The sequence below is a fragment of the Falco cherrug genome, chromosome 4 (assembly GCF_023634085.1).
Source record: "Falco cherrug isolate bFalChe1 chromosome 4, bFalChe1.pri, whole genome shotgun sequence".
Classification (NCBI taxonomy): domain Eukaryota; kingdom Metazoa; phylum Chordata; class Aves; order Falconiformes; family Falconidae; genus Falco; species Falco cherrug.
The window spans coordinates 4,063,058-4,076,449 of NC_073700.1; the positions used below are offsets into that span (position 1 = coordinate 4,063,058).

The window sequence follows — 13,392 nt, forward strand, 5'->3', positions numbered from 1 at the left end:
GTGGACACTAATTTAAAGTCAAATTGTCAACTTTCCTGTAGTGCAGTTTTAGGACTGGCTGCAAATATAACCTGCAACAGAAATCCATCAGGTTTGCATCCTTGCTTCCTTCATACTGCATAAAGATGACCTGAAAGGCCATGTATATATCAACAAACAGAAGGAAGTTAAGGGCTTTTTTGCTCTGTTCTTACCAAAACATTTAAACTCATGACACATCCATCCTTGTAAATCTGGTGAATTTTAGGGGCAACTGAATTTTTTTGGACTCAACAATGCAAGTACCCAGCAGAAAAAGAACGCTAAACTTGTTTTAGTGCCCTTTCCTGTATGTAGGCATTTCTGTAAAAGGAAGCCAAATTACAACTGCTGCATTTTGTTGTGCTTGCACAACATAAGGCAATGGGGAATTGGGTCCTTTGTTTTTAAGCATGAGTTTAACTCGGATGACACTGAACTACTGAAAGAATCTGATTAACAGATATACTACATCAATTTCCTGTATTACAGGCTATTGAGTCCTTCATTCTAATTTTCTGCTTTTCTCTCACAGGGAAAAAAGGGTTTGATTTTTTTTTTATCATACCAAAGCTTGGCTTTTTTACTTTATTTTTATTAAAGGCATCTTAACAATAATTTCATGAAAATGTTTCTAGTCTTTTGTCTATTGAAAGGAAGCAAAAGAAGATTTATTTAGCTAAATTTGCAGTCCCCTTTAACATAATACTAAGGCTTTGTGCTACAGTGGATTAAAGCAGCATCTGTTCTTCTCTGGAAACCTGGAGTCAAATCACAGCAGTGCAGTAAAGTTGCCATCTCTGTCTGTATCCTAACTAGAATCATCCTTCCTCCAAATAAAATTCAAACAAATTCCTGAAAGACACAAGAAGGGCTATGTAACTAAACTGTTTATGTGTTAATAAGTCTTGCTAATAAAGCCTGCATTCAGTAACTATTTTTGCATAACAAAGATGTATGAATTAAACAAAATCTGTATTTACACAAACTCTGACATAAAATGAAAATATGCAGGATGCTAAAAATACGCTTCCAAATTCAGGGCCTGATTCTGCTATTATAACTACTCAGCCTTCTCAGACAACAGAAATATAGAAGCAAACTTGGGATTATGAATTTGGCTTATGGCCCATACTCTGTTTAAATATCAATGACATCTAAACAAAGCACAGTTAACGAAAACATCACACGAGCACACTTTCTCCCCAAACCCATGATTCACCTCTTCATAATTCCAGTTGTTCCGTTGATCAGGCAGTGTCTGGGTTAAGGGTCATCCTCATACATTTAATGTAACAAATAGAGCAATCAGGGCTCCATCTTGATTACAGTTTTTGAGGTCTCCTGCAGTTCTGTCATTAAATAAACTTAAAAAGCAATAATTGATTGACAGCTACTGTGATTAAAATATGCCTGGCTCTGAAATTAATGATAAAATCACCATCAATTCTGACAGAAAAAGTACTATGTAAATGCTGCAAGAGCAAGAAAATTGCATCCTTAACATCCTTCATAAATTATGGTAAATCCTTGCAATGAAGAGGCACAATAGGTACAGCCACCCAGCTGATCTATATCCATGTATCATAATGGTCAGAGCAACAAAGTGGGTTCTTCCCCTTCAAATTGTGGCCCTTCACAGGTTTTTTTTTTTAAAAAAAATGCAAAATTAAAAAATACAGTAACTTGAACAATTTCCCTGCACCTGTCAGAATCATGCAGAAACTGCAAGCTGCATGGGTTTACAACAAAGAGAGTGCATTAGTTTGGATCTTGAGATTCTATGAAGGTCTACTGGGTGATTTCCAGGACATCTTTATGGCATGAATATTTCCAAAGTATAGCTGATCTGGTATCAGGCTAGATCTAGTTTTACTCATTGAGCGCCACACAGCTGAGGCTATAAAGTTAAGGCAATGCAGTGTCTTGAATTTCAATTGGGACACCAAGCAGTAAGCAAAAGGAAAAGTTTTACTAGGAAAGCAGTCTCTCACTTCTCGCACTCTTGTTTTACCATGTTCTGCTAAAGACACCTGAAGTCTGAGTATCATGGTGTTAAACATCAAGAAGCACAACTGCAGTTTGTGACGAGATGTTAAATACCTGCAGGTAGCATCTCCACAAGCATTGGTTTTGGTTCAGGATGACACCCTGCATCCATCAACAGAGGACTGGCTACTTTTAGGCCAGCTTTTATAATTCACAGCTACTTCATATTGGCCTTCAGGGCAAACACAGTTTGCAGGCATAATTAGAGTAATCACATAAGTGTACTAATCAGCTACACAGTTATGAGATCTTCCTCTTCAGAAAATTTGATCTCTGAATTGTCATCTTTACACTTCAGAGAAAACGTGACCAGTATAAAAATAAACTGTTGCTTCAAAGTAGTTATTTCACTGAAGTCCTAGCAGCTAACCTCTAGATCCTCAAAGGCATGAAATAATCCCAGCCTCCAAGTGATGGAAGTGATTCTCATGAAAAGTCAACATTTGGAAGAATACTTTCTATGGCCACATGAATAGAAAAGCAATTCTCTTGAGAGAATTTGCATTCTGCAAATACGAAATGGTCACAGGGTGAGAAAAACCATGGAAGGCCACAGGGGCTGTCTATCCTAAGAAATCATGTCCCAGTTCTCAAGGGGAACATGCTGCCAACTGGAAGTGAGGGAACCGTCTCGAGCAAAGAAGTCCACTTGCCCAGTAGTAACTCACTGTGTAAACTCCCAGCAACCTTCCAATACAGATTTGTAACAAGAACAAGTCAGTTACTGTTCAACTTGGTATCTGTACTTTTTAAGTAAAAAACTGAATTATTGGGCTTCCTTACCTACAAGTTGCAAATTATTCTACATAACTGAATTGCAAGTTTTTTATTAACAGCACCAGATTATTAACTGCAGTTAACTGCACCCCGAATATTCTAAGGGGGCGAAGAAACAACCAAACACTGTTGATACACTGAGTGCTATAATTTTCACAGGTTAGCTCCAGATCTTGTACTACAGTTAATATCTTTGATGATAATGAATTATTTCAGATTAGCAGAAATAAGAAAAAAAAATTGATAATAGAGGACTTCGCACATGAAATCCCAACACTGAGCACCTATTTAACTAAGAGAAAAAACCCAGCTGACTACTATATAACAGTACTCTCGATATCTGCCATTTCAGGAACTAGAACAGGACATTGCTACAACAAAACAAATCTGGTACAAAAGTGGAAGTAAAATGGGAAATGGGTCATTGTATTCAGCATGGCTTAAGTTCTCCCAAAGGCCAGATAGATGTAATTAATTCTGTGTTTATATGAAGGATATCTGCCACAAGAATAGACACAGATACATGAAACCATCCAAACTAAGTACTCAGCAATTCCTCTTTTAACACACCAGGCAGAATAATCAAGTTTAACTGAAAGGAAGTGCATAGCAATGTGCAAATGGAGGAAAAACAGTCTGAAACAATGACTGAATAGCAGAACGTAACTGTGTGAATAGAGGCAAATCTGTCACCAAAGTAACATCTACAAATTTCATTTTGAAGCAAGCCATCCAATGTAACTCGCATACACAAACATTCCGAATTCCACACAGGGAACTTGCAAGCTCAACTTTATTATTTTCCTTAAGCATAAAGATGGGCTTAAGCATTATTAAATGTGTGACTAAACTGTACTATAAAAAGTTTTTCTTAATCAAAAAACATTTTTCCTTTATTTTCCAGAAAAGACACTGTTGCATTCATACGTAGTTACGCTGAATTTCCTCCTTTTATATTTTTCCACACATGCACACATCCAATTTAAACACATGCACACATCCAATTTAAGATACTGCCTAGCTTGATTTAAATTGATTATCTCTTTAAGAGTCAATCAGCTCAGAATTTCACTTAATTGCTCGGTGGACTAAACTTTCACACGCATTGGAGACAAACTTACTTAGCAAGCCCACTTACCGGAACAACTCTTTTAGTCTATCATAATCTACACGCGATACTGCACAAGACCAACTGGTTTGTACTTCTAGTTTTCAAAAGGTTCATGTAACAGAATGCTGCATTTTGTAATGTGATGCATGTTATTTTAGCAGTAAACAACATCGTAACAATAGAGACGGTATGTATGAAGGTGACGACTCCCATTTTCTGTTTATCTGCCGTCAGTTAATCGGTACCCCCACTTTAAAGGCCTTTGAACTTAATTTTTTTTTTTTTTTTCGCTGAGGGCACGAGTCGCAAAGGATCATGTACCTACGCAGCGCCCGTGCGGTCGGGACAGCTTCCCAGGCTGACAGCTCCAGGGCCAGGTGCCCCCGGTGGGTGACAGGAGAGCCCGCGGCAGGACCCGCCGCCGTGACACGGCACGTGACCGCCCCGCACCGCACCCGCCCCGCGCACGCACAGGTGTCCCGGCGGCCGCGCGCGCTGCCGGCCGCGTAACGGCCCCGCCTGCCACCGGCTACCGGCAGCGGGCGGACGGGCCCGCGTCTGTACTACGCTTAAACGCTTGGGGTTTCAAACTTTTGTTCCTACGGGACCGGCGGCACCGCAGTTCTTCCCGCTCCCCGTCCCGGGCCCTCGGCTCCCGAGCACCGCCAAGCCGCGGCCGCCCGCGTTCACCCCCCTGCACCCCGCAAAGCGGGATCCCCGACCGCCAGCCGGGCCCCCCGCAGCTGGCAGTGGCTCCGGGCCGCCGCTCCCCCCGCCTACAGCTTCCCGCAACGCGACCGGCGAGGCCGGCAACGGCGGAACGGAGCCCTTTGTGTGACAGGACGGGGGCCCCGCCGAGCGGGACGCCCGGGGACGCCCCCGCCCCGCGCCCCTCGGGCTGGGCTTACCAGCTGTCAAGCTCCAGCTCCAGCAGCGACTGGGTCCTCTCCGCGCTGCAGTGCAGGCACCACATGGCTGGGCCGAAGTCGCAGGCGGGGAGCTGGGCGCCGCCACCATAGCCGCCCCTCGGCCGCCCCGCCCGCTCCCCTCAGCGGCCGCGCACGGCCCGGAGGGGAGGGGAGGAGGGGAGGAGGGGAGGAGGGGGTGAGGGGAGGGGGGGGGCGCGCGCTCCCGCCCGCGCGCACGCGCGGAGGCCGGTTTCCCGGGGAACGCGAGGCGCCAGAGGCCGCGGCGGCCGCTTGACGGACCGGGCCGGGCCGGGCCGCACCGCGCCGAGTTCCGCCCCGGCCCTGGGAACCGGGAGCGCGGCGCACGCCCAGCCGAGGCCAGGACCCCCCTAATTCCCGCAAAGCGCCGAGCTGCGGCTCCCGGAGCCCCTCGGCAGGCAGGGAGAAGTTTTAAAGCAGACTTTGCCTTCGGAGCGAAGGCACCGGTCAGGCTGCGTCCAGCTGTTTTCCCGCCCAACTCCTCTGCTCAAAATAAAATAAATACCCAATTATCTTTTGAATTACGTTCAGCGAAGAAGCGCAGCCAGCCGGGGGAGGCACCTGAGGGAGGGGGTGACGCTCCCCCGAGGCGGGGGTGGCTGCGCTTTGTCGAAGGCTTCTGGGAGACTCCCGGAGACATCCGTGGAAAGAGCAACGCGAAACAGCACAGCGAAAAATATTTCAGATGCACCAGAATAAGAAAGTGAAGCAAGAATTTAACTTGTAAAAAACCCCCACAACCCTGACTTGAGGCAATGACAGCAGCTGCGCTGGCAGCAAATATTCCATCTCTCTCCCCCTACGCTTACTCCCAGGCACACGACTAGGTGAGGAAATGGAGCAATTTTATCAACATCACACACATTCAAAACAACAGCATCTAAACTTCCCTGTTGTTGTTCTGAATATAAGCACAATAATCCAAATCCTATTTACTTCCATCAAACACTGGTTTTATATGTGTTGCACCAGTGTGAGATGGTTTGAGGTTTGCAATTGCAAGGCAGAATGTGAACCAGTGGCATGAAACACACAGAAGGCAAATACAGTACATTAAGCACTGTAGAGGCCTGGCGACAGGAGAACAATTTTGGGAAGAGTGGTTGATTTATTATTTAAAAAAACCCAAACCTACCAGAATCAAGATTTCAGGAAAAAAAAACCACAACAACTGAGTATTTAAAAAAAGACTGTAATTACTATCCTTTGTTGCTCCACTGAAACCTGATCTAGAAAGCTCATGGATTTTGCTATACCATGTCCTCAGTGTTCTCACAGCATTTTTAAATGGGAATGGAAAGAAATCTCCAAATACATGGTAGCTCAATGGTAAAGCTAGTTCTGGCAAGCAAGAATTCCTCACTAGAATTAAAAAAAAAAAAAAAAAATCCCAACAAAAAAAAGCCCACAACACACCAACTGAATTTCATCATTGCAGTATTTGACACATGAATAACTATCCTTCCTAATTTTTTTTTTCAGGCAGATTCACCATGCAGTGATTAAAGTACTGCAAGAAATCAAGTCTAAACAGAGTTAATTGTAACTTAGTAACTCCTAAACAAAAACCATCTCATCTCCTAGAATACCGTAAAAGGTGCTTTAAATTACATATACGCCTCTTATGTAGAAACCACATACCTGCAAATGAGAACATTGAATTTATATAATTTTCTTACACACAAGAACATTTTACACAAATGTTTTAACAAAAAAGCTGCTGCTTCATGATGCTGCCCTGGTCTTTCTCCCCCAAAGCCTAGTAAAGAGAAGGGTTTGCAGTGTATCTGAAAGGTTAACCCAAGTGCTGAAGAACTAAGGAGTCAGCCAGTCCCAGAACTCCTTGTCCCCAGGGAACACCACCTTATCGGCTCTCTGCTCCTGTTCAAAACAGAGTCCGAGTTCCCCCGCCCATCTAAACCGCAAATAATTTTGAAGAGTATTTGCTAAGTCATAGTTTCTTTGGTAGACGCTTCTTCCAGCAATTTTAGCTTTACAGGTCAAAAGAACAGCTGAAATTGCACCGTAAAACCAGTAGATAAATAGTGCTACCTACAGGTACAAAGGAATTAGTGTTTCAAAAAAATAGTAAGGCCCATATGATTAATATCCTGTAATAATGCAAGGAAGCAAGACAAGTTTCAGCTTTTGGGTTTCCTGTTGCATGGAACTGTCAAAACATCTTGCCTTCCAAATTAAGTTTCCTTTCATCAAAATAAGCATCAAGTCTATGTAAGCTGGGCAAACTGTCTAACCACAGACACTCCTTGTCTTCATTTAGATGCCAAGGTACTGGAGAAGGGGAAGCTAATTAAGAAAACACGAGCCATTCCTGGGGGGGGGGGGGGGGGGGGGAGTTGGTAAGTTTACTACTAAAGGCTTCATTCATAATGCACAATATTTGGTGCAATTTCGTGTAGAGACAGAGCAACTTGCACTGTATTTTTTTAGGAATGAAAATACTCCAGCACATCAAAGCAGCACTGGCTGATCTCTGAAGTCTGGGAAAACTCAGAAGTTTAGACAGAAACTAAAAATGTTGCTCAAACGAATCAGGTACAAGAAAGAGCACAATGAAAGGCCCAGCTGTGCCCTTGTGCTGTATATACAACATACCTCTTATTTACAATACATGCCACGAGAGCTGATCACATCTTCCTGGATGATAAAAATAATCAAAGCAACTTTACTTAAACCCAATTAAACATTTGGATCAAGTGTGCATTTTGCATAGTTTCCTAAGGAAGCATTAGGCATAGATTCCGATGAGCCTGGGTTTAACTAGCTTTCAGTGAAACTCAAATACGTCCAGGAAGGACACACCTACACTGACTGTTTTGATAGTAATGTCACTGCAAGTCTATAACCAGAGACTATTTACACCTCAGCGCCTACTTTCAACATCCAATGGTTACCCAGACAGTCTTCCCTGCCGAAGTTCTGGCATAGACAACAATCCTGCATTTTTCTGGTCCTGACTCAATGCCCTCCTGCATGAAGCTTCATCTCTACTTGTAAACAGAGACAAACCCAAAGCAGACATAAGCAGTCCACAGAAGTCAACTGCTCCTTTGGAAACCAGTTTCCATTTAGAAACCAAGCGCAGACGGTTTCAGTGTGGGCTGTGAAGGCGGATATGTACTAGGAAGGGTGGATTCTCAAGAAGCTCTGACCTCAAAAGCAGTCAGAATTTTCTGAAGAACGTGCTTTCCTGAACCCGCTTCAAACAGAACCTTCCTCTGGCAGACATGAACGCGCTAGGTAAGCAGCCAACCAAGCAATACTGGCAGGTCCCACTTCAAATACTACCTGGATAATTGTTACAGCTCCCACCGCTCCCCCAATATCAACTATCTAGAATTCTCAATTTTGTTTCAACAATTCTGCTACAAAGTTTTTATAAAATCACTTCACGTTTTCAGTAAGTCTTCAGACCCCCAAGTAAAGATTAAATGCCACAATCATTTACATTTTTAAGATCTCTCATGTTTTCCAATGAAGAAAATTAAACACAGAAAACCAAATCCTTGCTGCACTATGCAGATGGCATTGTGGTTTCCAAGTCAAGGCAGCCTGATGCAATTATTTTTGGAGAGACTTCTCATTTATGTTTCAGCATTCCAGAACCATCTTCATTGAACCATAATCCATAGCACACAATCCAGTCTCCCTCAGGTAACTGGCAGTGATTTTTCATAGACATCTAGGTTTGATATTTTTGGACAATTTTTTTGGTGGCGCATAGCTACACTTTTGTGCTATCCTGACTACATAGGTGCAGTGCTTATGCTCTATGCCAAACATATGGAGGTGGCGTTTCAGGCCTTAGGAGATGGGCAGGAGAGGCTCTGCAAACAACACAGAGCCAACGTGGGTGTCTACACCACTTTATTTATCTGCCCTTTGTATAGGAAGCTTTGGCAGAACCAGTAGGACATATAGAGGCTACATATGCTGCTGTTCTCCCACTGCTATTTTGACACCTACATAGCATTAAAGCTGCCACCAAGATACTGTAGAAATATGTAGCACAAAGTAAGGAAATAGTAATTTTTTGTGTCTTTGTATCCTTAATTCCTGGCAATTTGTTGGAGCACAACTAACAGTACAACACAGAGTTACCTTTCCTCCACGGCAAAAAAGATCAATTTGACTTAAGAAAAAATGAAGGCACTAGGAAATCTCTGTGCAAGAGGATGCAAACAAAGCTTTCAAACGATGAAGTTAGGCTCACTGGATCAGTCCGGAATTCGAGGTAAATAATTCTGAAGCAAGCAGGCTGGCTGAGCATGGGTAGAGCTTACTGCTGACAGCCAGCTCATTCACTGCAACTGCGAGTGCGTCCACTTTATACCACCGTAGCTTTCAGCCAGCGTGCCCAGCAAATACGACTGACATACTTCCAGGCTCCAATTTTGTTAGTGTTACCATGTTTAACAATATCTCAGCACTGAATGTTAAGACTATCCAATCTTCCCTGTGAAAGTTAACTGTATTTTATTTGCAATGCAGGAATATAATTAAAGCTTAGATTAAGCACAACACTGAAATTTTGGTTTATCCCATAATTTATATAAATCACTGTTATTTAATGTGCTAATAGCTAAGATAAAGTTTATAAACCCCCAGAGTTCAACAAACTCGATTTGTAATTATGAGCACACAGCAATTTGTATAACATGCCATCTAAATCTACAGTAATTATGACCCTGCTTAAGGGTAATTCCTAACTTAATCACATTTAATACACCATTATTTCCAAGATCTAAAAGGCTGAAACAGGCATTTGTCTCGCATTTTGCTTGAATAAAAGCAAAGGGTTACCCAGAAAAGAAATGGAAGAAACTACTAGGGAGTCATTTTCTTCCTGCAGAGTATAAATACAGCCACACAGCACTGTACAATAAAATGCATAAACGAATAAAAATACGTGTCTTTCCTCTCACAGTGGGCTGTGGGGGGATATTAATCCAATTCATCCCTTGAAAAAAATACACTAACCCATACAGATCCTCCACCTCCTCCCTCCCATGATGAATTCTCTGCTTCTCATGCTCTCCCTCCACCCATGCTTACCTGTATATCTAACAAAAACTAAATGTTCATTAAAAAAATATTGGGATATATCAGTTTCAAGGACATTCAGCATGATGCACTTTCACAGTAACCTCTTTTGGTGCATGATAAGAATTATCAACAAACAGTAATTGATTCTCTAACTGTATATAACACAGTATACTGTGATAATTTTCCCACATGACCTGGAATTACATAGGAATTCTCAAATATGTATAAATAGGAATTCTTTACAAGCTACATGTTACTGTAATTATCCCAGTTTTGTCTTGTGTGTCCCCCCCCCCCCCCCAAAAAAAAAACCAAACCCAAACAACCAACAAACGAAACAACCCACCCAAAACCCGATTTATCATCTTCTTTCATACACATTTCTTCATTTCCTACGGCTGCATACTAGTTCAATTTATTTTTTTCATGCTGATATACAAAAATAAGCATTAAAACAATAGCTACAACTTCAGGTCATTTTTTGAAGCTGAACTTACAAAGCCTTTAAACAAACACATCTGGGAAAAGGCTTTATGTTGTTGGTTGCTATGGAGAAGGCAAAACAACAAATCTTTGTAGTCATTTTACTCTCCTAAGAACAGACCCAAAGCCTATTTAAGGCAAAGGAAATCTTCACTGACTTCAAGGTTTGTCAACTTGAAACTGTACTTTTCAACTACCTATTTCAACCCCCCCACCTTTACAAAATATAAAATAGCATTATCACTACGTGAAGGATGGGCGTATCAAAGCACAAAGACTATAAACCATTGCAGAAGAAAATGAGATTAACCTTTCACAGTCACCTTGCAGATCAGCGCGAGAACTAAAAATGAAACAGATCTACATGTTCTGCTTCTTTATCCTCTCTCCTAAGACAAGACACTTAGCTCCACAGAAGGAGAAAAGAAAAGGGTCTGTTATTAGCCCCTCAGAAGAAAACTTGCCAGTGGAAGGCTGTGCTCTGCACCAAACTCTCTCCTTAGCCCTGGCTAAAAGATTTGGGTAAGAGGCCTGATTTTGGGCAAAAAAGGAAATTCCACAATGATACCAATGTTTCAGAACACTAAGATACATTGCTTTATCCAGTGTGGAAGCACGCAAACCAGACAACCCTGCAGAACTGTAGCAAGTTGTAACACACATATGCAAAATCTCAGCAATGAGAAAAACAATACATGAAGAGGGTTCAGTCTACAGTCTGAAGAGCCTACAGTCAAACCATTAGACCAAAGCCAGGATTCCTGCCTCAAAATTCTTTGCCGTCAATACTCTACCTGGTTTTGTCCCTCAAAGTCAGTAGTTGATCCTACAAACCCTCACCTGGGTGGGGAACTATTGTACACTGTATTAATTAGGTGCACTACAGCACTGACGGACTATTTACATCCACAGGAAGAGCCCTGGAAAAAGTAACGTTAGGCAGAGCTTTTGTTTAGTACAGTAGCCGGGTGTTTCTCCCAGGGAACTCTGGCACACCGGTCAACGCTGCTTCTGAGCTGATGTTTTCATCTTCTCTGGTCCTGCCTCTGCTCCCCACAGCGCAGCTCACAGCAAGATGGTTTCAACTTCCCACAGAACTCATCAGTTACTAGGTAATGACATTTCATTATACTACTATCAAGATATTTGAAATTTCTCTTGACAGATCCATAGGCACGTGGAACAACTTCTTGTGTGCCAATACCATACACCCTCCCTTTCAAAAAAAATTTAGTAGGGGGCTTTCATCAGCCATCAACGTTGCCATGATTCACCCCAGTGGTGGAAGCAAACCTGAGGAGCTGCAACCAGCGCTGAGCCGTGGTTCTTCAAGAGACAACACTTTCTTCTTACAAATCCATGGACAAAGGGATAGCGGATGCTTGGAAATCCCCCAGAGAAAGTACAGAGGCTGACAAGGAGCCAGAGAGCCCCTTTACAAAGGAGTTCATCGGCAAGCCAAGGCGGCCACTCTATTATTGCCAGAAATTGTAGAGCAAAATGCAGTAAATAGGAAACCTTTAACCTGCATTCTTGGGGGCAATAAAAGCAGGACTCTGGTCTGCGAGTACAAGACGACTGCAATTGCAAGTTTGCTGATACATTATACATACAAGAGAGTGAAACACATACGAGAGCGGCTCCTTCGTTTTCCTCACGTGGAGGGCCATGTTCTCCGATGAATCCAGAGTTCCCACAACTTGGGACTCACCCGAGCATCTGCAACACCGAGTCACCAGGTTCCAGCATTTCACTCACTGTGCGTGCGGTGCTATTACAAGGATCGTAGGCACTACCTCCACGTGGCTCAATATTGAGAAACTCAGGATGTAAGGAATATATCCTCATTTTCTGGAAGAGCAGACCTCACACAGCGAAAGTCTGTTTCCAGACTGTAATTTCATCACAAGAAAGGAATGAAAAGGTAAAGTAATTCTCCTTTACCACAGACGGTGCAGATTCACCGTCAGATTAAGCTAATACTGCCATGGAAAGAAGCGGCTTTACCTTCCTCTGACCTCTGCACCTTCCCCACCCCCTGGCAGGTGCCTGTGTTCACCTCCGTGTTTCACCCTGCATCGGGCAGAGACATCTGACCAGGCTGCACCCTGCGTAGCACTCAGTAAGACCCACGGAGTATGTACGTAAGGTGCAAGAGAAAAGCAAAGCAAAAGATCCCTTTCACTCTTTACCTCTAGGTGTTGTCTCTAAACGGGGCCAGAATGGAATGATCATTATGATTTGGGAGTTTTTAATATTCCAAAGTACCACTGTTAGAAAGCCATGAGAAAAATCCACTGACACCAGAAGATACTCCATATACCGCCTATGCAGTAGTTGTCCCTGAATAAAATATCTTTGAATGAAGCTGGACAGAACATGAACATTGAGATGATACATATAATGCAGGTAGCCAATACACCATGTATTAATGCTCTTGAAACACCCTGTGTAAAGTAACTGAAACTGAACCATCCTTTAAAAATACGCTATACCAGAAGGTTCCCCACAGCCTCCTCTTTTTTTTTTTTTTCTGCTTTCATTTTATGACAGTAATAATGTGCTTTCTGCAAAATGCATTTCTTTGGGATTAACAGACAGCTGCGATTAACAATGCTTAGTTATGCTTCACGTCATCAACATCTCAAAAGCTCTCAATCCCCAAGAGCAGCATAGATTTGTTGGCTTGGTATCTAATTTTTTTTCCCCGTTCGATCGATTCACAAATTTAGGAAGATGAGTGAGCTTCTGCGTGCACATGGGGTTTTGTGCACACACTGAAGTCAATTAGAAAAATACATGACTGATTTTAACATGGTTTTACTACTATTTTCTAATTCTGGAAAATACAGAATTGTGTTTCTTTGAACAAAAATGGGAAAGAATTACAAACCCCAGAAATAGGGACTAAAAGCTTGAGAAAATCATTGCTTGTCAATA

At 42.6% G+C, this 13,392-nt stretch overlaps 1 protein-coding gene across 15 annotated transcripts in view; it reads right to left on the reverse strand.

Moving 5' to 3' along the window:
- IQSEC1 (IQ motif and Sec7 domain ArfGEF 1) overlaps window positions 1-13,392 on the reverse strand; it is a 348,634-nt gene that overhangs the window by 62,902 nt on the left and 272,340 nt on the right. For 3 of the 15 annotated variants that reach the window (XM_055710365.1, XM_055710358.1, XM_055710357.1), the window contains exon 1: window positions 4,864-5,027. The exons of 10 other annotated variants lie outside the window; for them this stretch is intronic. In XM_055710365.1, coding sequence (XP_055566340.1) covers window positions 4,864-4,928 — 65 coding nt within the window. In that variant the 5' untranslated portion in view covers window positions 4,929-5,027. Of the gene's footprint in view, window positions 1-3,982; window positions 4,001-4,276; window positions 4,296-4,863; window positions 5,028-13,392 lie in introns of those variants that run through there. 2 more of the 15 variants (XM_055710364.1, XM_055710363.1) reach the window with 2 other exon arrangements.